Here is a 27961-nt window from a genome sequence, read left to right on the forward strand (position 1 = left end):
CATATCACTTAAGAGTCGAGTATGCCCTGGTCTTTGCAAGCACCTCCTTGCAGTCCTCCGAGATATCGTACCCTCTGAAATCTAGTGCTGCAGGAGCCAGGCCTGCAGGTTCAGCGATCCTGGGTCGTGATGGAGAATGGCGCCTCCTTCCCTGGCGAGAAGATCCGCGTCCGTCAGCAGTTTGACTGGGGGGGACGCTGACATGTCCAAAAGGTCAGGGAAGCATACCTGCCTCGGCCACGCCGGTGCAATGAGGATCATCCTGCACGGGGACCGTCTGAGTTGACTGATGAGTCGCAGCAGCAACAGCGGGAACGCATACAGGAACAGGCCGTCCCAGGGGAATGAGAATGCGTCGCCCATGCTCCCCGGCTGGGGAAACCTGCTGGCGAACCTCTGTCACTTGGTGTTCGTCGCCGTTGCAAATAGATCGATCTGGGGATTGCCCCATCGTCGGAACAGGAGATCCAATTGATCCTGCCGAAGCTCCCACTCGTGGCAAGAGCGCAGCTCCCTGCTGAGTGAGTTGGCGATGTTGTTCTTTATTCCTGCCAGATGGAAGGGTACCAGGAACATCCCGTGGGCAACGGCCCAGTGCCACTGGTCCTGCGCTCCCTTGGATAGGGCTGGGGATCTGGTGCCCCCCTGCTTCCGGATGTAGAACATCGTGGTGGTGTTGTCGGTAAAGACCCTAACCACCTTGCCCTTGAGGGATGGGAGGAATGACCTGAGGGCCCAGAATACGGCTCGGAGCTCCAGGTCGTTGATGTGTAGCGACCTCTCTCCCGGGAGCGAAAGGCCTCTTGCGTTGAGATCTCTGGTGTGCGCTCCCCATCCTTCCAGGGAGGTATTTGTCGTCACTGTTTCCTGATGTGCCGTGGTCTGGAAGTCTGTGCCCGCCGCTAGATGCGCGCGGTTGCTCCACCACCGGATCGCTTGGCAGAAAGTCTCGTTGAGGGAGATCTTCTCTTCGAAGCTGCCCACTGCTTGCATCCAACGGGCGTTGAGGAACTCCTGCAGTGGCCGCATCCGCAACCTGCACAGACGCACAAAGTAGGTGCACGATGACATCATGCCGAGCAGGGACTTGATGGACCTCACCCTAGACACTTCCACGATCAACAGTCGTTGTACCTTGCCTAGGATGGCTTTCATCCTCTCCTCCGACGGTGAAGCCAACCGTGCCACCGTGTTGAGTCTGGCCTCCAGGAACAGGGTTTCCTGCGACGGTACCAAGTGGGACTTTGCGAAGTTGATCGAGAATCCCAGTTCGTGAGCAGCTGGACGGTCTTCGCTGTGTGATCGACGGCGAGTTCTCTTGACTTTGCTCGGATGAGCCAATCGTCCAGATAGGGGTATACGCGGATCCCCTGCAGGCGCAGCCACGCCGCCACCGGTGCCAGGCACTTGGTGAAAACCCTTGGCGCTTACTTCAACCCGGAGGGCAGGGCCTTGAACTGGTAGTTTCACCACGAACCGTAGGAACTTTCAATGTCCTTTTCGTATAGGTATGTGAAAGTAAGCGTCCTCCAAGTCCAGCGACGACAGGAAGTCGCCTTCCTCCAATTGTCCCAGCACGTGCTGAAGGGTGATCATCCGGAACTTCTGGGACTTGATGTATTTGTTGAGGTGGCAAAGGTCTAAGATGGGCCGCCAGCCACCGGTCTTCTTTCGGACAAGGAAGTAACGCGAGTATACTCCAGAGCCCCTGAGCCTCTTTGGGTGTTGAGTTCTATCGCGCCCTTTCTCAGCATTGCTCGTACCTCCAGAAGCAGCTGTGGCACGTGGTTTTCTTTTCTGGCCACAGGTGGGAAACGGGGACACTTTCTTTGGAATTCCAGGGAGTGCCCATTGGCCAGGGTGTCTAGCACCCAACGGTCGGTGGAGAAGGACTCTCACACGCTCACGAACTTTGCCAGCCGGCCTCTCACCGGGGTGCTCGGGTGGGGGCCCGACGTCACGGCCGGTTCAGTCTTGTTTCACTGAGGCCTTGCCACCTTGGCCTCCTTGGCGACGACGACAATGTCCTCCTGTCTTGTTGCAGCCTCTGTAGGCTTCCTGCGACGAGGGGTGGGCTGCCTGGCAGTACGACGAGGCACTGCCACTGTATCCTTTGGAGGCACCTTGAGACTTGCCTCCGGAGGTCTGAAAGGACGGTCGTCGTTGATGGAGAACCCAAGGCCCGGCCGTCTCGAAGTCCACCTTGATGGCCTGCAATGACTCGTCCACTACCTTGCCGAACAGGTTGTTCCCGTCGAAGGGCATGTCCAGTACCCTGGTCTGCACGTCCTGACGGAAATCAGTGGCCCTCAGCCAACTGCGCCGGTGAAGGCAAACGCCATTGCCCATCTGGCGAAAGCCGGTGTCGCCGATGTCCGTGGCCACCGTGATGGCGTGGTCCGAAGCCACTACACCTTCGTGCAGGATTTCAAGGGCTTCCGCCCTCTTGTCATCTGGGAGGAAGTCCAGGATGGGAGCGATCTTGAACCACAGCTCCCTGTCGCAGCGCGCCACGATCGCGAGGGCGTTGGCCGCCTTGATGGTCGTCGCTGCCGACGAGAAGACCCGTCATCCCATGGCATCCAGCTTCTTCCCCTTGGCGTCCGGCAGGGAAGTGGAAGTTGATGGCGTCGCCCCAGCCGATTTCTTCTTGGCCGCTGCGGAGACGACCGAATCCGGGGACGGCTGTGCCCTGAGGCACATAGGAGCGGAGTCCGGGACCTGGTACTTCTTCTCGTAACGGTCCCTCTTCTCCGGGGCCGTGGATGGGTTCTTCAGAAGGGAGAGTCCTTCGTCCCAGATGTCGTCCAGTAAGGGGACTGAGAGGACAGCCTTCCTCTTGGCCTCCTGTCGTTGGTAGAGGAACCCTTCCTTCTTCTGCTCTTTGGGGAATAGCTGGAAAAGCTCAGATGCCCTGGCGATCATGGCGTGAAAGGAGCCAATTTTGTTGGGGGGAGGGGCCCGGGCAGGAGGTGATGGGAGATCCGTGCCATCATCACCACCGTCGTCGTCGGTTCCTCGTGGTCGCTGTCTCTGTCCCCGTCTCACCCCTCGGAGGAGGGGATGGGGTGAGGGCAGGAAGGGAGATGGAGGATGGACTTGCCTCTGCTTGTTCGGCGGGATCCCCGACGGTCCAGGCGCCGGTGGATCTTCCTCTGGTGGTAAGGGCAACCTCGTCCATATCTCCGTACACAGGGTCTGCAACGCTATCAAGATTGCTCCTGAATTGTCTTGTGGCATCGGTTGTGACGGGAGCGAAGGCTGGGGCGCGGGTTCCTCTACTTCCTCGACAGTCTGCGGTTCCTCGTCGGCCCCACCATTGCTCTCTACGTCTGCCTTGTCGGGATCCCTCCCGTAGGCTCTGGCCTCCTCGAACTTCTTGTCCAGGATCTTTATGACGCCAGCCAGCTCATCCTCGGAGGTGGAATCTGTGTCAGTCAGGGCTACCATGCCCCCCCTCTTTCTCATCCCATGGTTTCACGGGGGTCTTCTCGATATGCTGAAAAGACGTTTTGCTCCTGGGCGGCAGGGAAACTCTAGGCCCGGGGGTCATCTCCACTGGGGTAACCTGCGCTGGCTTTGCCAGGGCCACCTTGACTCCTTCGATCGAGGACTTAGCTGGGTGATTCTGGGCCTTCACAACCTTTGAGGCCTTCACCGTGAGCTTACCCGGGTTCTCCGACTTCCTTTTCACAGAGCCAGAGCGTTGGCTCGTGGATGATCGCATCGGTGACATTGCGCCCTGCCTGGCAGCCGAGGAGCCTGCACCAGCGGAGCTCCTGGTGCCCGCGGACTCGCGGTGCTTAGCCTTTTGTTGGGCCCCCATCGCCAGAGCGCCCTCAAAGGTCTTAGAAGACCGCTCGGACCTCTTCTTCTCACCTGCTGCTGGGCTCTTCCCCTCCAGCCAGTTAGTGAGCCGAATACGACGGTCCTTCATTGTCCAGGCGGACATGTTCTTACAGAACGCACAGTCCTTCTCCATGTGCGATTTGTCGTTGTGAAGACAGTAGAGGCACCGGGAGTGCTCATCTTCCTTGAAGACATTCTGTAATCCACATCCTGGGCAGTTCCTGAACAGTTTGGATCCAGTAGGCGTCAAATCTCCTTTGTCCTGGGCCATGTCCGATTCGGGGTAGGCCTCAAAGGTCTTCCGGAATCCTCCAAGAAGTGAAATTCAACGAAAGTCCGCGTTTAAGGGGTGTAGAAAATTCCGAAACGGGTCCCCGTTGATCGGAAGAAGAAAAGATGCAGCTTGAGGCTCGAATTGATCGAAAAAATAAGAGTAAACTCTTAGGAAAAACGCAATACGCGGTAAAAGCTCAAGAGCTAAGCACGAGGACTCCCAACACTTGAACGTGCGGTAAAAATCTGAAGATGGATGTCAGAGGAGGGTCTTAGGTAGAGGGCAGTCATTGGCTGGGGGAAGTATGACCCAGAGACTAGTGATTGGTTATTAGTAGAAAGACAGTTCAGAAACAAAACTGAAACTGATCTTTTCTTTACTGGGGATTCCCAGCTTGACGACGGGGAATATTCATGAGCATGTGAATCCATGCCAGACCCCATGCTGTAGAATATCACATATATTTGTAAGATAACAGGTGACCTGGGAAGCCAAATGTAGCTCCTGCTAGCTGTTGATTTCAAGCCAACTTGCCTCTCCAAGGCTACAAGCAGAAGCGAAATGGCTCCCAGCAATTCCGAACCCTGCTCTTTGTTTAACAATTGGTGCTTAAGATGATATAGCATAACAAAACCCTTGAAATTCTGTGTAAAAGCATTAATAAAGTAATAGTTATGATGATCCAATGTAAACCAACATAACCCTTGAAATTCAGCAGCTGTGGGAAGTGACAGCACTCTTAACTCTGAGTCCCTTTCTACATTATTCAACCCACGTGCACATACATGACATCATAGCAGGGATCAACAAAAAGATTAAAAAATGACATCATGTGGGACATCTGCAAGCGGGATTCAGAGTTAAGATGGTCGTCATTTCCCACACCTGCTGAATTTCAAGGGTTTTGTTGCGTTAAATTGGATCATCTGAACTCTGACTTCCCAAAAGATTTTTCACTGAATATATTTACATTTAGGATGTGTACAGTTAACATACCAGCAAGAAATATTGGATCAGTCTCTGTCCCCGATTGCCCAGAAAACATAAAACAGGATTAACGCCAAAGCTGCCCCCCATAGGCCGATGATGCTCATTGTGACCCCTTCCATTTTTATTTTTTTCTGCCAGTGAAAAGGGATTTCTTTCATCAACATTCTCATTGTCAGTGCTGGCCTCATTCGTTTCCCTGTTCATTATAACGTTCAATGTCATCTCTCCTCAACGTTCTCCCAAGTGAGCTAAGATAATTAATAATATCCTTCCAATCTGTCCCTCCCACTTGTGCCACCTGCAACACATCAGAGCCTTCTTCCCTTTCTGGGTCACACACTTTTTATTCTTCATAAGAAGTTTATCCTTCAGAATGAGATTACAGGAAATTTCTGCGCATTACCAAATACATGTATTTTTTCTGTATGTGAACTCCTAGTCCTCTGGAGCTGAAGAGCCTTATAGCTGCATGCTTTAGAACACACACTTCCCCTGCCAGTACGCAACCACGAACACATCTTTCAGGAAACAAATGTCTCCATTTTGCTCAAGGGACTTGTTACGTTCAGTCTCTCCCCAATAAAGAGAGTGCTTGGGTATAGATGAATTTATTTATGCTTTTTCCATTTACCATGCTTTCCTCTTATTTCTTCAGGTTTACTGATGATTAGCACCCGGCGCAACTGTGCCAACCAATCAACTCCCTCCTTTGCCTGGTGATAATGGGAAGTGAAAGCCCACGGTCAGAGGGAGCCATAGGCCTGTGCTCCCGATGCCATTGTGCCCAGCGGCTTTCTTGACTGGACTCTGTCCACCCTGAAAGCATTCTTACCGCCTGCAAATAACTGCAAAGATCAACTCCCTCAAAGAAAAAATTGGCACCAAACAACTTACCATGCACACCAAACCACCACCACTCACAGTACGGATCCCTTTGCGGTCCAACCCCAGCACCCCATTCAGCTTCCACCCTGTCTCAGACATAGACGTCTCCAGGATCCTCAAGAGCCACGAAACCATGACGCTGTAAAGGCGACTCCTGTTCAGCACCTATCATCAAAGACTGTGCTGAGACACTCATACCCATTCACAGCCATTATCAATGCATCCTTCTCCACCAACTGAGTGCCAACTTCTCTGAAGGAAGCATGGGTCCTACCGCTACTCAAAAAACCTTCCCTAGACCAGTCCATCCCAACAAACTACTGCCCCATTACCACAGTTCCCTACTGAAGATCCTGGATCGTGTTGCCTACACCCAGGTCGAACAACATCTACAGGAAAACCATATTCTGGGCACTCTCCAATCAGGAATCCGCCCCAAACATGGAACTGAAACTGCCCCACTAGATCTGAAAATACAAATCTATGCCTTCAAAGACACTGGCAAACCGGCCCTCGTGATGATGCTTGACCCATCTGCAGCATTCTATTTGGTAGACCACAAAATCCTCTGTTCTCAACTCACTTCAACAGCTAACTTCTCGCCATTAGACTCCGAGTGGGTGAGATCCTTCCTAGCCGACAGATCCTCCTGTGTCTTCATGGACAACTTCTCTGACAAATCCACTCCTGTCAGTTGTGGAGTCCCCCAAGGTTCCTGTCTCTCTCCCACTCTCTACAGCATCTACACTAAATCCTTTTAGACCACCTTGACCTTCTAGGCATCTCATACACAAACAATGCTGATGATACGCAGCTCCTTATACCCTCTCCGGAACCTATGCACAGGAGTTAGCAACCAAAAACGCCGTCTATGAGCTCATTCAAAACTGGATGGCCTCCCACCAACTTTGTCTCAATGATGAAAAAACGGAAATCCTCATTGTCGGCTCAATCCCAACACTGCGTAACATTGATCCAGCCTACAAAGAATTCACCATGGATGGTAATTGCATCACCACCTCCACCACTGCCAAAACCCTGTGGGTTTACATGGTTGCCAACACATGGATGCCAACCTCAACTTCTCACGGCACATGAACTCAATCGCATCAGCGGCGGTCTACACAGCCAAACTGCTTCATGCCAGCAGGCCTTTCCTCTCAACTCCTAACTACCTTACAATAGCAATTGCCATCAGTTGAGCCATTCTCGATTATTGCAACGCCCTACCTACCGGCACGTCCGAACGCAACCTAAGTAAACCCCAAACGATCCAGAATAAGGCCCTCAGAGTGGCTATTGGCTATCGAGCTATCGGGCCATATCTCGGAAGCCAGGAGAAGCCAGGAGAGCTGCACAATGGTTGACCATCCGGGAATGGATTAAATTCAGAACATTATTCCTGGTCCACCGTTGTCTCTCTAACACTGCCCTGACCTACCTGGTGTGTAGAGAAATACACCGCCAACCCGCCCTATGAGGTCGTCCACTCTCACTTCCTGAAGACCCCCAAATTCAACCGCCACTCAGCAGGGGGCAAAAGCTTCCCGGTCATGGAAGCCACACTTTGGAACAACCCGCCACTTACTCTCAGAAAAGAACAAGCCTACTGGACCTTCTGCAGAAACCTGAAGATGTGGCTGATACTGACTATACCCCCACTAAGACTATTGCATCCCCCTCTGCCTTGCCCCATCCCCCCTCTTTTAACTTCTTCTCCATTGTAAAAGCTTCCCGGTCATGGAAGCCACACTTTGGAACAACGCGCCACTTACTCTCAGAAAAGAACAAGCCTACTGGACCTTCTGCAGAAACCTGAAGATGTGGCTGATAAACTGACTATACCCCCACTAAGACTATTGCATCCCCCTCTGCCTTGCCCCATCCCCCCTCTTTTAACTTCTTCTCCATTGTAAAATGTAACTTCATGTACCGCTTTTCAGCAATGTAACATGTAACCTGTAACCTTGCAACCCAATGTAACTAATGTATTTAACTAATGCAGCCCAATGAAACTCTTGCTGAGATACCCGAGGGTTTTGTGCGCTGTAACAAATGCATAAATAAATGAAATAAATAAAAGTACCTGATCGGTCATCACTATTCCACCCCCATGGCACCCATTTTTGCACTTATCAACCTTCCACTTGACAAAGGGGTATCCACCCTTGCATACCTCTCCATCAATATGCTGGTGTATTAATGGTGTTATTCTCCTTGTCAGAGGGGGGGCTTGGCCTTTAACAGCCCTCACCAAGGCAATCGTTTCGCTCAAGCCTAGCTAGTCTCAGGCTGGATGGCCATTAACGGCCACCCCTGCCTGCTAACTATAAGGAAGGCATGGTATCAACAGTAAGACAGACACATGTGACCACAGATCAAGGGTGTTTGTTGAACTTGCACAAGGGTATGATAAACGCCTAGCTAAACCTAAATCTATAGATGGGAGCTAGCTACGACCATCAAATAATAATAATGCAGACCTAGTGGAGTCTTGTCAAAATAAAAGGGCCAATACTAAAAAAACTTTTGCCAATCCTTACCACTAATTTACAAATAATGTGGAGTAATGTTCATGAAAAGGAAAGAAGTGTTCATAGGATGCTTGGGCTGTTGGCCTCCCTTCCCCTGGTTTTCAGCACAAGGCAAGGCGGGTCACTCAAGCACAGGACACACTCTGGCTACTGCGGCACAAGGATACAGTTACATTTTCCCAGTTCAGGACCTTTTGTGTCCAAGTCTATTTACTTCCTGCAAGACTCTTCATGCAGAGGGCCTGCTGTACCAGAAAGAACATGCAAACGTTCTCTTCAAAATTCAATTTGGGTATTCATCCTGGATCCCCCGTAGCCGGGCTCAGATGCCTTTCACAACAAGGTTCAGTGAATTATTTTTCAGGTGAATCTCGGTTCACCCTGGATCCACCTCTGCCGGACTCAGATACCTTTCCTTTGTTCAATTAGTCTCCCTCAGCCGGGCTGTGACAAATTGTGATGTACATTAAACTATCTAAGACTTTCGAATGTGCGGAGGGTTTAGCTTGACCCGTTGCATGACCACTTCAATCTCAATATTTCTTTCTCTCACACTCAGCATCAGTTGGATACCTAACAGAGACTTTCGAATGAGCACCCAAGTGGTGCCGGACCACTCTGTGTATGGTATGTCTTCTTGGCCTTTCAAAGTTCAATTACAAAGTTCAACTATTTCCTTTGGCTTCCAATTGTATTTGCATCGCTCATCCCAAACACCTCACACACTGTTTTCTTTATACAATGTTGCCGCTTGCAACCTTGGTTCAAAACACAAGCTTGTTTGGTATCATTCTCTCTGACTCACCGGTTGTGCTGTCTTTTCTGACGCTGCTTTGTTGAATGATCCATGGACAGTTCCCCGCCTTTGTTATCGACACAGGAGAGCCCTGGGTAGCGCCGTCACATTGTACAGGTTTGATCAGGCTTAGCTCCTGGTCTTCGGTTTCTTACTTTCCAAGGTTCTCGAAAGTAACGGCCATTACAGGTTAAGGGTGCTTCCCTCCTTGCAAACCTCTCTGGTCTCGCTGACTTTCTCCTGGTGTTAAACTGCCATCTTGGAACTGCTGTTTCCTTGTGTGTTTTGCCTCACTCAGAGTGTGCTTTCGTGCTCCGCCTTTTATCCGTCTGGGGAAGTGTGATGGAAGTCAGGTGTGTATAATGATCCGTAATTGCCTGACCATGGGGTTGGGACATGTCAGGTATACGGCTCTGGTGTTAGTCCGTTGTCGCTCATGTGGAACGGTCCGTGAGAAAGTGTTTGTGTCGGGAAAGGGGAGGGGTTGAGTTCCAAGGTATCCTACCTGGTAGAATGGGGAAAAGGTGTTAAAAGGAAGGGGATAACGCGTCTCCCTTCCGGTGTCCCACTTCCACCCCCCGAGGAGCCCCCATCCAGGTGATCCTCACGCAGTGGTCCACTCCTAGGAACTGGATCCAAAAGCGATGGCTGTGTCCTGTCCACCGGGATGACAGATCCCTGGAGACTAGTGGGTGAGACTCTTTCGGATTTCTCACACAACACAGGGATTAGTGCCACAACAGAGGAGGGTGAGTCTAGCACGTATTGCTGTGTTTTCTTTTTAATTGTAAATGTATTATTATTACTCAAGTCCAACAAAAGCTTGTTAAGAAAGTCTATTACCACACAGACTATCATTAAGTTCTGGCCAGATAAAATGCCCAACCACCACTGTACCAGATCATCGTTTTTTGGTGCATATTTCGCCAGAAACAGACTTCTCTGTGCATTCAGCTTTAAACATTTGATTACCAAAAGTTTAACTGATTCAACTGCATTTGTAGAAAATCGACATTGATTGTTTTGAATATCAGGTTGATGTCGAATAAATAGCATCTCCTTCGTCTGATAGAGGTTTAGGCGCATGCGCAGAAATTGGTCGCAATGAAACCAACTAGGAAATTTCACCAAATGATTTGCTGTGATGTTTACACCTCTAGCCTCGGGGCCCAAATTTAAGGTGGTGGTAAAGTTTGCTCTCTTATTTAGGGTCGCGATCCAGTCGTAGTGTGTCAATTCTTTCTTGGCGGCACAAATGTTGTTTAGTATAAATCCATACCTATATCAGCACTAGTCAGTTGAACAAGTATCTTTGCCATGCACTCTTTCAATAGGCCGTGATAAGGACTTTCTGCTGTCGCACTGAAGATTCTGTACGCTGGGGACATCAAAGAAATGTTCCTGAACATCATGATCAATTTCCATAGGACAATTGCAAACATTGACTGCAGCCCACGTTCATAATGGATGGTCTCAATTGGAACACATCCTGGTACATGCAATACTTAACGCCAGAATTGGCCTTCCAAGGCATCCCACACTACCCAGCTGATGTTTAGGCCAGTTTCACTCCCAAACGTATTTGTGGGTAGCACCTTCTGCAGATAAAACATTAAGACGGGCTTGATTGTAAATTTTCCATAGTCAGGGTTTAGTTTCATGCCTTGGAGCGTCAGATTTTTCGTTCTGTTTTTTCAATCTAGAGTTCATTGTTGTTCTCTGATGGATGTATAGAACATTATACTAAGTATCGAATGGACTCGATTTTTTCCAGTTGATCGCTTGCTGCCAGCTATTTAAACTGATTCCCTTTTTTTTCCAAGGTTTGAGCCGAATGCCATGATTTTAGACTTAGTCGCATTTAACTGCAAATCATTATTTTTCAGATACTCAACCATCTTATTCAGTAATCTCGAGACCTATAATAATACTAGGTCACCCGCCTAAATTGCCCAGGTTAACTGGTGTCCATTTACTTTGGGTGGAAAGGAATTACAGTTTGCAAAGGTAGTTGGTAGGCCAGTCATGTATAGTTTAAATAGCAGAGCGGCCAGTGGGCAGCTTTGCTTGACTCCTCTTTCCAATGGAATTCATTCAGTGAGGTTGCCTTGTGCACTTAGCCTGATTCGTATGACGTGTTGGTATGTAGCGCTTGAATTGGTTAGAAAATCTCAACTGGACAATTCCATTTCTTGAGCTTTTTACATAGCATAGCTTGATTTACCCTGTCAAACACCTGACATAGGTCGATGAAGGCAGGAAACAGGGGTTTCCCCCTTTAATTGCTTCCAGCTTAAGCAGATTTAACATCATAAGGTTCACTTCTACCCCAACACCTTTGGCGAACCCAGTTTGTCTGCAATCAAGAATACTGGCGTCTTCTGCCCACCTAGACAATGGGCCTCATTACACGGTAGGCGGTAAGGGTTAACCGGTACCGGAATTTTACCGGTACCAGTAAATCCTTACCGCCTTACTACGAGGTACCTTTGCGGGTTGGGGAATTTAACGCCTGCTTTTTGCAGGCGTTAAAAACCAACCCGCAAAGGGACCCAGGGAGCTAATTACGGTACCGCAATTTGCGGTACCGTAATTAGCACCTTCCCCATTCCCATTATGCCCTATGGGGCAAAAATGGGAATGGGGAAGGGCAATGGTGGAAGGGGGAATTACCGCCCCGCCAACCTTGGAATGGGGCGGTAATTCCCCTTTCCACCAAGGCGGTACCAGTAAATTACCGGCATGAACCATGGCGCTAATAGCGCCATGGTTTACCGCCTACCGTGTAATGAGGCCCAATGTCTGTTGTAGAAAAAAAGCAAACAACTTGCCGATAACATCGAGGACAGTTGTTGTTCGGATCTGTGCGGTCTCCTTTTTTAAAGATGTGAACAACTACTGCTAATTGTCATGATGTTGCAATTATCATCTCCACTGAGATCTCAGCAAAAAGGGATTCAATAAAGCATGCCCACTGTTCCCGATGCTTTTTCAGTGTTAAAGTGGATAGACCATCTGGGATAACCGCACCAGAATTCTTCAGTTTTGTGATTGCGTTTGATATCTCTTCTTTGCCCAACTGAAGATTCCAAGGGACTTTCTGTGCTTCCACATCAGCCACAGCAACTACAGTGCTGGGTTTAAAAACTGTAGACTAGGGCTTTACCCATGCAGCAGCGCTCACGCCACTACTCAGTGTCGCTTTCTGTGAAAGAGAACCTTCGTTGATGATGGTCCATATGTCTCTACTATGGTGGGCAAAAATCGATTTTAGCATTTCTTCTGCTCTGTCTTAATCACGGATTGATTTATACTAAATTAGACAGTTCCTATATTTTTGTCGCCGCTTCCTTATTGTCAGCCCACAATCTACCATATTACTGCCTTTTAGTAGTCTGATATCTCTGTTCATTTTCTTTTTCCTCTGCCACCTTTAGGTGAAATGGATATTTTTTGCAATGATGAGCTGTCTTGAATCCACTTTGCTTTGATTGGTATTGCTCTAGCAAGGGTGCATAGTCGAGAGAGCCATACTTACGCTCACATGCACAGAGAATTTTCCTGCCATCTCTGTAATTGCTTTTTTGTTCATCCTTACTCGATTTAGGTCTTGATTAATTTTCAGATTGCATCAGTGTTGATTACTTGAAGTTGTTATTGCTGGTTGCCAGGTCAGATGCACGGCATTGTGGTCACTTTGATTCATCGTTAACACCTTTAGGTATACCGAGAAGTCAAGTTCCTTGACGTCCAGATATAATCTAACGTTTTCTGAGCTCCATTCCTAGACCACGGCAGTCTAGCCGGGATTTCGCCAACGACCTGACCATTCAACATCTCGCAATTTCTTATAACTAATTCGTCCTCCCAATCTTTGGCCCTTGTATAGGCTTGATTACCTTGCATTTTATCCTATACTTGCCTCTCTACATTTGAGTTAAACCATGAGAGATTGAAGTCGCCACACACAACAACAAGTGTGGAACTCCAACAAACTCACATCAATCACCAGCATTAGGGAATCGATTTAACCTTTAACGGTACCCACTTGCAAGCGCATGTGGGCTAAAGAAAGCAAAAAAGACAGAACCACAGGAATGTCACATGAAAAAGGATCCACATTCTTAACCCTGCACCAGTCGCAGAACTTTCTCCAACTGCAACGGTACAGGGACTTAGTTGCCGGCCGCCTGGCCGAAAGCAACACCTCCATCACGTCTTCAGGGAGGTCCCAATTCTTACACCTCAACCTTTCAGAAGCCAAGCATGAAGGTTGAGGGATCCGACCTCTGGATGGAGAACCTGACCCCCCTCCCGTGAGAGCAGATAGTCTCGATAGGGAAGACGACGTGGAGGGCAGATGGACAAGTCAAGAAGGTCCGGGTACCACATCCTCTGGGCCTATGCCAGAGCAATGAGGATCATCCGGGAACCGAACCTCCGTAACCTCTCCAACACTTGCGGGATGACGGGGACTGGAGGAAACACGTACAGCAGTGGGAAGGACCACTCCACCGCGAACGCGTCTCCTAAGGCTCCTCTTGGAGGAAATTCCTGCGAGCAGAACCTTTCGCACTTCCGGTTGACACTGGAGGTCGAAGAGATCCACTTGAAGGGTCCCCCAAAGGGCGAAGATCTCCAGGAGAATCTCCTGAGCCAATTACCACTTGTGAGAGATCGCGCTCTGCCTGCTCAGAGGGTAAACCGTCTCGTTTTCACTGGTCTCTAGCACGGCCACGACCGGCGTACTCAGACGGCGCGGACAGACCGGAGCTCTGCGATTGAAAAATCGCCAACATCTCCTTTCGGAAGGAATCCCATTCCTCAGGAGTGGAATGCTTGTTGGGACAAGCAACCCACCGACGGGCGGAATCCTCGGAAGAGGACGGGGAAGGCGACCTGTGACGGCGCTTCCTGGAATGCCTCGAAGAGGCAGAGGAATGGCAGGACTGACTCCCAGACCGAGAACCCCCGGACTCACGATGACGATGTGCAGAGTCGTCCCTCGAATCGTCCATCGAAAGACCAGTGGAACGTGACTTGCGGGGTTTGGCCACCTTACCGACCGACAGCTTCTTCTTACGCTCCCGCAAGGCCTTCGGTGTCAGCGATTGGCAGTCGACACAGTCGTCCGTATCATGGTCCTCCCCGAGGCACCAGAGGCAAGCGTCATGCGTATCCGTCAGCGACATCTTGGACCCGCACACCCGACACTTCTTAAACCCGGACCGCGGGGTGGAAGAAGCCGAAGACATCATACAATAGCAATGAAGAAACAGGTTCGAAGAACCGAAAGAACAGGATTCAGTAGAATCGAGGCGTGCCAAGATCTCCGAAGCGAACACGTTCATGGAAAAAACGGAACTGAGGCTATGGGCGTAGTGCGTCCTACTTATAACATCCGGCGACGTCGGCTCGACGGAGGCCCTCGAAAACGGTGAATCGATGTCATCGACGCAGGACGCAGATGCTGAAAGATTTTCTGAGGCAGCACAGCTGTGGTGATTACTGTCGTAGATATGTAATACGCTGGAGGACCCAATCCCCTCGAAATTACATTATTGCCTATGAACAGTAATTCTTGAATGTAAAGGTGTGCTGACCACAATCCAGTGACAAATATTCATTAATAATAAATACTCCTGCAATTACTATTCAATTATTCAACGAAATTAAGAACATGAAAAACATGTCTTATATGACTGGTGTAAAAATAAATGAAATTAATTTACATTTGATATCTTTTACTGAATATATTTATATAATTAAATTGTAATGTGTAGAGAATAGCTAAGACAAAATATGGGCCTCATTACGAGGCTGGAGGTAGCAGTGCCTGTAGTACAGGCATGGCTGCCACCGGTATCAATTTTTTTCCGGCACCCGCGAATGGGCAATTACCGGGTCATGCCGAGTTTGGACAACCCGGTAATTGTCCATTCGCGGTTACTTGTAGTTAGGGACTCCCCATCCCCATTCGGCCCCATAGGGCTGAATGGGAATGGGGAAGGTGGTAGCACTGGTACCGTTAATAACGGTACCGGTGCTACAGTCCTGTTCTGCTCGCGGTTGCCCGTATGGCCACCAGGTCAGACCTGGTGGCTGCGAAGGCACCCACAAGCAGAACTCGTAGTATGATGGTACGGTAGTAACGGTGCCGGTAGCGATAACGGCACGTTGTTGCCTTACCGCCATAGTTGTAATGAGGCCCAATATCTTTACAATGCACTCTTTGAAAAATAAAATAATGAATTTATTAATTTAAATATGTAAGGTGTGCTGACTAGTATCCCAAAATAAATGTGTACCCATTTGCGTGATAAGATCTCATTATGACATGAAGAATTTGACAAATGAATACCAAATTCAATCACACATCAAGTCTGCGCCATCTTGTATGCGTGTTGCTAGGTTCTTTATGGATGCACAGCACAGCACTCTGTGTTATTTGACAAAAAGAAGAGGCCACTTAACACATCATGCAAATAAAAAAACAAAAAGGCTACACAATGTTTGCTTCTTACGTTCAGAGTTGGCCATGTGTGACAGCTTGTAGGAATGTTCAGTTGGTTGTCCGTAAGCAACAATTCATGTAAACCATCCTCTGAAACACAGGGATTATTACATACCATTAGATTGATAGCATAGGCGAGGGAAGACATGCATACATGCAGTTAAAAAGGTTTTTGAGAAACACAGAAATTATAATGCAAATTCAAGGATAATAATGTAGATAATAATGTAGATTAAGCCAGATATGCACCATTAACAGCAGGTAGAGAAGCATACCAAACCTATGGGCAGGAATGTCCATACGTGCCATCACATTTTGCATTGCTAAGTAACTTACTCAACAGGCTGTCATCATCCTGGCTGCCTTGGATAGTGATCTTGAAGGAAAGAAAACAGATATACATTTAATTGCATGTTGAAAATATAATTTCACCAATGCAAATGCTTTGTACAAAACACATATTTTATGGCTAGAAAGACGAGTAGCAATAATGTCTGTGCCCTGAAGGTTTCCGCTTTAGTCCTATCTGGAGCAGGTTTATTGCATGCTCTCCTGTGTCCAGGCGGCACTTTGAGCTTCAGAGGGAGCAGGGAGGTAACAGGAAAAACAGCCGTGTTTTCTTCTTTAAGTGGGAAAACCGCCTACGTGTGCATCGTGGTATAACCTCAAAAAAAGGCGATGTTGGGGCTGGCAGTATCATCTTCAGCAATAATAACTCCATTCACCAACAAGGCCCAATGGGATTTCAGAATGAGGAATAACATTAATTTCATTATTAAGTGGAGACGTCGCTGTTCCCATTGGTGGGAATTTGCCCCTGTAGGCGGTACTCTGTTACCTGACCCCACTTTAGGGTCCTACACCCTGACCCCCGACCCTGCACCAGGCATCGGCACACAGGTTGACCATCCCATGTGTACTGAAGCTCCAACCCCCATGGACCATGATGACCATCCAATGTGTATCCCAAGCTTCAACCTCCATGGACCTAGCGATACAGCGAACTGTGCCGCTGCTGCTCTCCCTGCTCCCAGCTCATCTGGGGCTTCGGTTTAATTCAGCAGAGTCTGGAGCGGGTTCATTCAGCAGAGTCTGGAGTGAGTACCTCTCCACTACAAGCCCTGGGGGAAGCTCCTTTCTTCACTTATCCCCGCTCATAGCCCACAACCCCACAGGCCATTGCCGTGGATTACGGCCCTAACCTGAACTACAAGTCAGTTGAGGATGCCTGTTTCACTAGGAGCTGCAAGTGTAACCTGGTGCTTGCTGAGGGGCTTGCTGAGTTGACAGCTATTAGGAAATAACTCCTGGCCCTAGCAGGAAATCAGGGGAGCGGAGGCAAAAGGGTGCAGGAGGAGTCTTCTACCATCCCCCACGTGGTCAAGGGCCACAGCAACCTATCCCCGGAGTGCACCTTGGCACAGGACTGTGTGAAATTAGTATCACCCAAAGAACATGCTGCTTCTCACTGCAGGGCACCCAAGAGACCACCCTCCATCACTGCCCCCGAGAATCTCGAACTAAGCCCCATGAGTGCAGTAGAGCGCCCTACCTCAAGCCAACGTCTTCATCAGCTGTGGAGAAAGCTTCATGACCTGCACTAGGTCCAAGCACGAATGTCCCTGGAGCACATAACCTGTATCACAGGGGGAGCATACTTGGGTGCTTTGACAAGGGTGGGCTCGGACCCACAACAGTCTATTTACATGGGGTACCAAAATTGTCAGAGACCAAGTCGGAACCAAGAGACACTCTACTGAATAAGTGCCTGCACTGGTTGCGGACCGTGAAAGGTTGTGCGTTTGTTTCGAGAGAATCTACGGCGGGATGCTCTAGAGTCCGAGACAAGGGCCTGAACTCCCACGATACTGTTGAATAGTTTTTTTTTGGGATTGGAGAGTGGCCAAAGGGGTTTTGAGAAGAACTGGGTGGGATGGTCAGTTGGCCATGGGTGGGATCTCAACCAGCACGTACCCCCAACAAGGCCCCCGATTGGCCGTTTGGATATACCCCATTTAACACTTCCCTAACCGGTGCAAATGAACTCCTTTGGGATGAAGATAATTGGGGTTCACTGTGGTTGGACCCACTGACTTTGGGCAATTTTGAATAGGGTTGCTCTTCTTCCACGGCTGTTTCTCTCCCTCTTACCTCCTCTATTCACGTGATGACTTGGTGTAATATGTTTTTGTTTGCTCATTAATTGTATCTGCTAGGATGTACTTTGATGGCCTGTTGGCCGAATAAAGTTATATTGATTGATAACCTCGAAAAAAAGACGATGTTGGGGCGGGCAGTATTATCTTCTGCAGTAATAACTCCATTCGCCAAAGAGGCCCAATGGGATTTCAGAATGAGGAATAACGTTTATTTCATAAGTGGAGACATCACTGTTACCTTTTGTTTCTTGGTATTTGCACCACTAATACCACCAACCTCGTTATGAGGCCTTTTGGGCCGCATTACAAGTTTTGTAGTGTGGGAAAAAAGTAGTAGTTAATTCCGTAACTGCTACTTTTCTCTGGCGGAATTACCACCGCCGGAATGACTGAGTGGTAATTCAGCCGATTTTTAGTCGAAAAGTCCCTCACTTTACCACAAAAAATCTGTTGAATTACTGAGTGGCAATTCTGCTGGTGGTAATTCCGCCCAAAATCCCTAATGGGGACGTACACCACCTTACCACCATTTGTAATCCTGGGGTAAACCCACAGGACCAAGTGGCAGCAGCAGTAATTCTGTTTGGCAGTATTCCGGTAGATTTACTGCCGGAATACTGCCAAAGTCGTAATGAGTTTGTCTTTTCTCATTGTTGCAGCATCTATCAAAGATCCAGGCTGCAACGTTCTCCAACTCTTCAGAATTGTTCTATTGCTTGTTCCATAACTTTTAAGGGAGACCCACTCTGTTCAGTCAATAGTAAAGAGTGCTGGGAGTAGTGGTAAGGCATTCTAGGGGGAAAAAAGGTAAACATTAAAGGAAGTGGGTGTGGGTAACCATACCAATTAAAATGAGCCTCAGTACAAGCTTTGCAGTAACTGTTACTGCCACTCGGTCTCAAGCAGTAATTCCAACACAGTAAATCCAATGATTTTTTGAGGCAAAGTGGAAGAGTTATCTGCAGCAACGTTCTGCAAGTAAATTCTCCACTTCATCTCCAATGTGGTGCAGAAAAATGGGCATACATCCTGGTACTGCCAAAAAAGTGTCAGGAACTGATTTATCACCAGAAATGTACTGTACCCCCAAACTTATAATGAAGCTGAATTTGTGAACAAGCTGGTTGGTGTTTGCCAAGTGTGGTGCATACACAAGTGATTCTACGCAATACTCACTCCCCACTTGGTTGCCCAAGTGATACCAATGATCAGTGTGGGTAACCAAGAGAAGAGTGAGCCTGTGGGGAATGAGTATTGGTAACCAAAGACTGAGGGCCTCATCACGAGTTGGGCGGTATCCCGAGTGGGATACCGCTCAACTGTATTTGCATTACCACCCACCCGTCCAGCGGTATTACCGCCGGATCTCGGGTTGAGCGGTAAACGTAATTCCCCATTGGACCCAATGGGGAATTTTCTGCGCAATTATCAATCACTAATAGCGCCGCGCTAATTGCACTCGAGAATGGCAGTTAAGTCGGCATACTTACACCCAACTTGGAGCTCGAGGTAAATGCTACCAGACACGTGATTGGGCAGACCCTTAAATGCAGCGGTAATAGCGTTATTGCTGCATTTAAGGTCTACCAGCCAACTCGTGATGAGGCCCTGAGTATTTTCGTATTTATGTGTCATTTATATAGCGCCTTACGCCAAGGTGCTGTACAAAATCAGTTTACAGTACAATTGACTGAAGATAGAAACACAAAAGAGAACAATTTAAAACTACAATGAGACAAGAATACAGTCAAAATTGAACTAAGAAAGTTTTCAGGGCAACACAGACAATAGGATAAGAGTGAATAGACTGATAATAGAGTGGGAGAGCATTCCAATAAAGAAGAGCCAGCAAAGAAAAATAGCGGAACCATGAAGAAGCACATGGAGATCTGGGGGAACAGTTAGAAGAAAGTGGGATTGAGAATGAAGAGCACGAGAGGGAACATAAAAGGAAACAAGAGATGTAAGATACATAGGAGCAAGTCCATAGAGGGACTTGAATACAATACAGAGAGCGTTGAATTTCAGTTGAGAGTTAAAAGATAACCATCGAAGAGAAGCCAAGAGAGGTAGAAACTGAGTCATGAATAGATAAGGAATACAAGAGACGAATAGAGGAATTAAAAACGGACTTTAGAGGATCTAGACAGGGAGACCAAAGAGAAGTACAGAGCAGTAGAATAGTCGTGAGAAAATTAACGAGGCGATTAAAAGCTTAGTGGCACTAAAAGTTAGAAGAGGTCGAACTTTCAGAATGTTGAAAAGATGGAAACAACAGGAGCGGGATGTGATACAAATGTGACAAGCAAAAGAAAGATTAGTGTCAAGATGAAGGCCGGGATTGCGTGCAGTAGGAGAAATAGGCAGATGGGAAGGAGAAAATAAGACAAAGGGAGGAGGAACAGGCAAAGGGATTGCATTAGCTGGGAAAAGAGAACTTCAGTTTTTGAGGGATTGAGGGCAAGAAAGTGGTCAGACATCCAGATTTTTATAGCAGAGAGACAGGCAGAGAGACTTGTGCATATATTAGGTGGGAAAGAAGAAGATAGAAATAGTTGGGTGTCATCAGCATACAAATGATGAGACAATCCAAAGGAAGAGATAATTTAAGCCAATGGAAAAGTATAAAGAGAAAAGAGAAATGGGCCAAGAACGGACCTTTGTGGAACACTGTGCGAAACAGGAAGGGGATCAGAACAAGCAGCAGTCCAAGATTGTGGTTAGATAGGATTGAAACCATGCAAGTACAGAAACAGAAAACTTAAAGGAGGAAAGGGATTGGAGAAGTAGTAAGTGATCCACTGTGTGCAAGGCAGCGGATAGATCCAAAAGTATAAGGATAGAAGAGTATTTAGCATAGCACGCAGAGAGTCACAGACAGAAAGAAGAGTTTCATGGAGTGAAGAGGTAGAAAACCAGATTGAAAACGAAATAAAATAGAATTAAGGGTGACAAAGGAAGAAACCTGGGAGTAAACGAGACGTTCCAACAATTTGGAAAGGTAAGGAAGAAGAGAGATGGAATGAACATTAGAAAATCAACTCCTGTACTTTAACCAAGGTAAGATTCCTTTGCTATTTAGGTTTTCCGGTCTTCAGTGGATCTACAATCCACATATACTGGAACTATTATTTGGACAAAGTGGATAAATTGATCTTCCAAATGAAAAAGGTCTCGGACAAATATTGTAAATACTCGGTTACTCCTCTACTTAGGTTCCATAATCTTAAAGTATTGCCTAAACTCCTGTACGGCTTTGAAATTCTGCCTTTTCCAACTCTCCGATTGGCAGACAAGTTGGAGTCACAAATATGGCGAAAAATTCTTTACTATTTACCGAAGGGCGTCCCAATAAGTGCCATACGTTTCGAACTGGGCCTTCTTTCTCTGAATAGTAGAGTCTGTGTCATGATCTCTGCTTCCAAAAGATCAGGACTTGCCCGACTCCCTTGAAAGCAGACCCATAACCCCGGTTCCGAGTGCCAGCCAGTCCCAATTGGGACCTTTTGGACCCTGTCCTGGCGCCAGTGGCACCAGGCTCATAAAGATGCCCAGTCCCAGCGCTGGAAGCGCCGGGCTCATAATGCTTGGGTGGACTTACCTGCAGCAGACCATGCTGTTTACTTACCTGCCAGTTGAACCCCTGATCCTCTTCTGTTTGGGACTACGTTTCCTGTTGGGTGGGGCAGGAGCCACTCCCTAGGTTCAGAACACTGGAACTCTTCTGGAAAGCAGGAACTCTTTTCTTACCTAGGCGTGGCTGTGGAAGGAGACACCTAAGCACTACAGGAGGCTATTTAAACCACACCCGATGGATGAATCTTGCTTTGCGTTATTCTGCATTCTCTGCAGCAGAACGCTCATCGTGTCTTCTGCTTCTGATCCTGGGCCTAAGGGAACAAAGGCTTACCATCCTGGAATCCAGTCTTCAGCAGCACCTGTAAAGACAAAGAAAGAACAGGTTAGCACTACGGTCTTCAGTGGCAGCGCATCTCTTACCTGGTCCATCGGCTGTCACCAACGCCTCGCGCTGCATTCCGGCATCTGAAAGACAAAGGCTTACCAGCTCTTCGCACGCTCCGGAGGCCTTCGGCGCTGCATCCCGCATCTGAAAGACAAAACAAGGTGCGTTTAAAGACATTGGGCAACTTTATTACTCACGTGCCATTACTCCTTCCCACGCCGAATCCAGTGGGTATTCCAGCACCCTTCAGCTTCTCTAAAGCTCCGAACTTGTACCTGCAAGATAAAAGGGACAGTTAGTGTGCATCGTGAAGCAGGCTACATGCGCTTACTTACGTGCTTCCAGGCGCTTCTATTCCTCACGCGGGTTCGATCCTCAACTCTCATCAGCCCGCCATCCGCCATCGCCGGAACCCTGCAAAACAAGAGATATCATTACAAAAGACTTTTAAGACATTTGAAGTGCCCAGAACTTACCGTTCGTGCAGTTAACGACGGACAGCAGTCCTCTGAGGTCAAGAGGCCTGCACCCTTATCCAGTGAAGAAACTGGTTACGGCACCCTGCCCCGAGGCAGATGGAGAGCTCGGCGTTCACTTACCTAAGTTGAGGGTGTTAACCTTTGGGGTTCTACAGGAGAAGAGAAAGGGAAGAGGAGAGAGGCACCCAATAACCCCAGTTCATTAATCCCATATTTTCTATCTGCAGACATATTACTCTTCGAGTCAGACATACAGTGCACAGGGGTCCAGCCCAAAGAGCCAACCGTGTGTTACACATCACCTTTGAAGATACGGCATTTACCCAGTCAAGACCGGCGCCTCTGCGGGAATCAGGTGAGCGTTACAGTCTGTTGAAGAAGATTGGCCCTCTATTGTAACCTTATTATGTCTAGGGAAAATACTCTTTACGCACTTATGGGTAATGGACTAAGAAATTGTACCACTGTATCTAAGTGGTTGTTGAACCTACAAATGGATTGTGTGAAATCTCTTGATTCCATCTGTCTTACAAACAAAATTCAGATTTCCAATCCTATGAGTGTGATGAACAGGTTGCAATCTATGGACTGGATGAAATCCATGGAAATGGTTGGGGCATCTAGGATATACAATCAGCTTCTATACGAGGGGAAGAAAATTGGCTCCCTAGAATCGTATATTGTTAAATCTCCTGACCCTAGAAGGAGGGCCCTATATCTGAGATTTCGCTTCAATGTTCTACTAACAGGGGAAATATTAGAAATCCTTTCAGGAGCAATACAAAAAATCCCCTGTCGTTTTTGTCATAGCACCAAAACTTCAGAGTCATTAAAGCACTTATTGTTGGAGTGCGAGGCACTAATTCCCCAACGCATAGCTGCCTTTGGTAGATTCGTCCATGATCCATTCTGGGTTGATATTGAGGATCTATGGTGGAACATGCTATATGGTAAACTGAATGCACCAAAACTGTCCGTAGTTAAATTTCTATCAGAAGTCTGTGGATTGCCAGTGGCAAGTTAATAATAACAAGGCTGATTGTGGATAGTATGTGCGGCCTAATGAAGGGAGTAGGTCTTTGTGGTGTCTTATTGTTAAAGATCTATGCTTGGACTCTGAGACACGATTCCTCTGTAAATATGCCTTATCGAAGAAATGTCATCTCTGGGGAAAATTCAAATTGCTTGCTATATTTGTCAAGGCTTAATTCTGAATTGATGTGTTGTAAATAATGAATGTGAAATAGGTTTTATCTTTTTCTCGCTTTACTGAGGAATTCTATTTGGTTACTTTTTGTACAAACATTTTTTTTGGTGTTTTTGTAAAGGTTTATTTTGTGTAAACCAAATACAATTAAAAAAAAAGAAAAAAAGAAATGTGGGACCTGTGCCATGTGCAACTATGCACACAAGAGCACCACATTTTTTAGAGATGACAGGGGAACGCAAATTTCAATACATCAGAATATAAACGGTAAATCAAAATATGTAGTATATGCACTGATATGTGTTTGTCAGTGCATAGACATTGGAAGCACCATTCGAGAAACCAGAACAAGAATACAGGAACACATCTCTGCAATAGGGAGCCAAGACGCAGCGTTACCTCTGGCTGCACATTGGCAACAAACACACCAAATGGACATGAAACATGAACTCAGATTCATTGGGCTTCAAAAGGTGAAAGTGGGCAGAAGAGGAGGAAATATAGAAACCTTACTCAGGCAAGCAGAAGCACGCCTAATGTGCAAATTCAGAACAACAGAATTTGGACTAGACCGCGATAATGAGATGGTTCATTTTTTGTAAATGTATGAAGATCATGACACTATTTTAATTCAGCTATATTTTGTGACATAGTTTACACAGGTAAGAAGGATCCAATTAGTTTGAATTCATAGATACCATCTCTTACCATTCAACAGGCTTAGGTTTTTGCTTTATACAATAGAGCCATTTTTTCTTTACTCGCTTTTGAACTATTTTATGGACAGAAATTCTAATCGACAAGTAGGCATACGACATCAGGGTATGCATTCCAAATGACTTACTTAAGACACATCATGACAATTCTTATTTCAGAACATTATATTCTCATCCCAAACCAAGTGATCTATATTACTGAGCGCATTTCCTTTAACCGCGCATTTACTTATTATTTTTTCGGATAGAAATGCCAACCGGCAATTAGGTATACGACATCAGGGTTTGTATTATTATTTGCTTAATTGAGATACATCAAGATTTCTAAGGTTAGACCATTTCTTTTTTCAATTTCAATTTAAGCAATGTACACAATTGCCTAACCCCCGTTGGGTGGGTTATATTGATTTTCAACGGATCTACAATTTGGGTTCCCAAAACAAGGCCGCCGTCCACAAGCGGCAGGAGAAACAGTAGAGGGACTGGCAGACTGCCATGACAACCAGCATAAACATCTGCGCGGTACTTGCCTCAGTGTTTTCTACCATTCGAGCCGACGCGAGTGACACAGATGCAGCACTTTTGAGGTAAGCCCTTGGGGATTGAAGGGACTGCCTTTGGAATTCTTAAGCATATGGGACCGCCAGGGACGAGCGGTGATGAATAGATACCCGTATCAATACAACTTTTGAGGAATAGATTAGTTAGCAACACGTGTCCCCTGAGATTGCAAAGATTGCAAATTCACAATAACCGATGCATTGCCCTGCCTGAGAGTATGCCATTAGACAAAAAAGCACTGGATATGAATAATGCACACGCGCGAGCACGCACGCACCATTAGATATGTAATATAGGAACCATGCATGTGTTTGACAAGAAGTGTTAATTAATACAATGAAAATGGGGAATACAACTTGGTGATCTCTGACACTAAGAATAATGCGCAAAGAATAGAACCATTATATCAACAGCACAGTCCACTTATTATTCACGAGGGATAAACAACAACCTTCTCTCTTGCACAAGAGTATATAAATGATCATGCTTTACAGGTGGGATTGAAAACCAGAGATACATGAAAGGGAGCATCAATTTGCGCATCCACATACGAGGAACAAGACAATGGATGGTAAGAGCACGCACTCTTTACTTTTTAAAGGGCAATTACGTGAGCATTCCGTAAAACAATTATATGAAAACACAACATACCCCATTGATAAGTCAGAAATGACTTAATGGAAACATAACTTGACTACAGCAATTATGTATAGTGTGTGTGTACAGTTCAAAGGCAAATGTCATGCCATGCAAGATGTCTATGATTTAACTAACATGATCCTGACATGTGATTTAAAACATGCGGCTATCATTTTTGTTTACCGTTTTTTGAACAATTTCTCTCTTTATTTGAAAAATGATTGTGAGTTTTGGTTGCTTTAAATTGGTTCAGTGACACGTTTATTTACTTTGTTTTCTCTCCATTTTCTTCCTTTTTCTTTTTTTATATCTCTCTTTTTTCTCTTATGTCCTGCTCATGGCGAACCTTTAACCTCCCTAACAAATCCTACCTCATACCCCTCTGCAATCTCTGTCCATATTGTGCAAATGCACTGTCCACAATCATGTTTTTCGTCATATAAATGTTTATTACCAGTGCAGCGTTCAGAATCAATGCCCTGTTTTGAGGAAGGCCCAGTCAGAGCCGAAACACGTGTCAACAATAAAGGGCACTCCTACGGGAGATACGTAAATTCAAAATCTCCATCTGAGTCAGCACATTATTTCAACAATGAACATATGTGGCGCTGTCAATGTGTGAAAACCTGGCACAAATCAGTCTAAAAACCTTGGAGGGGAGCTAGTGGTTCCTCCTTTTTTGCTTTCACGCTGACACGACACCAGCAAACTGCTTTCTTCTAAATAAAGGGCACAAGATCAAAGAGGTTGACCTCCAAAAAAACGACCTCAACTTCCCACAAAAACTTTGTGCTGTACAAGTCACACATATGCCTGTGTGGGAATCATGAGCAGCAAAATAAAAGGAGTAAACAATAACAAAGAAAAGAGTTAGTAAAAGGAGCCAAAAGAATAGTGAGTACAGGTACTGTGAAAAATGATACATACAGCGCAAGACATTACATAACCTTCAAGTGGTTTATTAAGACGTCAGGATGGTGGGAGGGTTGTGAGTGTCCTCGCTACACCTTACAGAATGGTTTCTCTTTTCTTTCAAATCTCTGCCCGCAAACAAAAGGTCCCGGATTAAAGTAAAATTTTCAGGGTCTAACAAAAGCCTCTCAGGCTCAAGGAAACATCTCTGGATTGGGGTGCAAACTAAGTATATGGGTATTTTCCTTTCTCTGTATTTCACTCTTACTTCTTGGTTGGCAAGCCAGCTTCTTGCTCTCGTCTCTTGGGAGACCCCATTGTCTGGGTCTGGTGCGCTGCATGCGCTTGCACAGTAGGCCTTGGCAGTAGCAGGAGCGGGTGGTGTAATAGCTTCTGACACCAGAAGGCTGGCCACCAGAGCTGCTCATGGCTGGACCTGCTTCCCCCTGCGGCCTCCCTGTCTTAAGGTCCTGTGCTCTCATCCCAAATGCCTTTTACTAATCTGCCTCCAACACAAGGATGGGGACTGTGGGGACTGTGAGGGTGCAGTAGTGAGGGATCGACACACAGGTGGCATTTTTGTTGCTACACACTTTTATTCAAATGGAAAGTGGGGTTGGGGAAAGGCCTCACCAGCCCTAACGCTAAGAGGGGATTCCCTGCCTCAACATAAATCTCAAATGGGCCTGTCAGGATGGCAAAATAAAAATATGTCCACTGTCATATCAAAACCCTAAACTCTAGCCCTCACACTAACAACTCTACATAAAGTACAAAGGGGTTGTCTTCTCAGCAGCTTTCTTCAAAGTTCTTTTCAAAGTTCCAATCGCAAAGTTTCAAAGGGTGCAAAAACAAAGTTCCACAGGGGTCAAGAGAATGTCTCGGGGGGGGAACGACTTGTTTCCCTTGATTGCTTTTCCACTTCCTTGAAGAGCTAAGTGAATGCCTCCCTTTTTCCTAGATTTGCCATAAAGTTCACAATTCCAGGGGCTTTCTCCCATCCCTAGGTTTCTCTTCCTTTGCACAGCCAACCATGTAAACTTTTCTCCCCGGTACTGTGACTAAGAAGAGGAGTAACAACTGTCTTTCTCAGGTGGGTGCGAGTCCCAGACTCACCTGGTTTCAACAGTTCTCCTTCTAGGTAGACTTGGTCTACTCTCCTGCCAAGTACTACATATAGCACAGCCAACCTAGGTCACCTTCCTCCCAGGCACTGTGACTATGAAGATGAGCAACTGATGTATCTCTCTCTTATGGGCGTGAATCCAAGACTCAACTGTCTTCAGTACTTGTATTCCTTGGTAGACTTTTCTTACTCTGCTGCCAAGCACTACCATATATGACCATAGATGTAAAGGTTTCTCCAATATTACTTTCAGGGTTCCAGACCCTCAGCTCAGGGTATTTCTCCCCCTTGTCCACTTGCCACCACCTCTTCTTATTCTCAGGGTCCCAGACTCTAGGTTCAGGATAGTTATCCCC

At 46.9% G+C, this 27961-nt stretch overlaps 1 protein-coding gene across 2 annotated transcripts in view; it reads right to left on the bottom strand.

The window, feature by feature from the left end:
• Nucleotides 1-27961, bottom strand: part of CARD9 (caspase recruitment domain family member 9) — a 496386-nt gene that overhangs the window by 64651 nt on the left and 403774 nt on the right. For both annotated transcript variants that reach the window (XM_069609572.1, XM_069609573.1), the window contains 2 exons: nt 16179-16218; nt 15853-15932 (listed from right to left, as the gene is read on the bottom strand). In XM_069609572.1, the coding sequence (XP_069465673.1) occupies nt 15853-15932; nt 16179-16218 (120 nt within the window). The remainder of the gene's footprint in view (nt 1-15852; nt 15933-16178; nt 16219-27961) is intronic.

The sequence above is a fragment of the Ambystoma mexicanum genome, chromosome 8, assembly GCF_040938575.1.
Source record: "Ambystoma mexicanum isolate Mex_15411 chromosome 8, UKY_AmexF1_1, whole genome shotgun sequence".
NCBI classification, from domain to species: Eukaryota; Metazoa; Chordata; class Amphibia; order Caudata; family Ambystomatidae; genus Ambystoma; species Ambystoma mexicanum.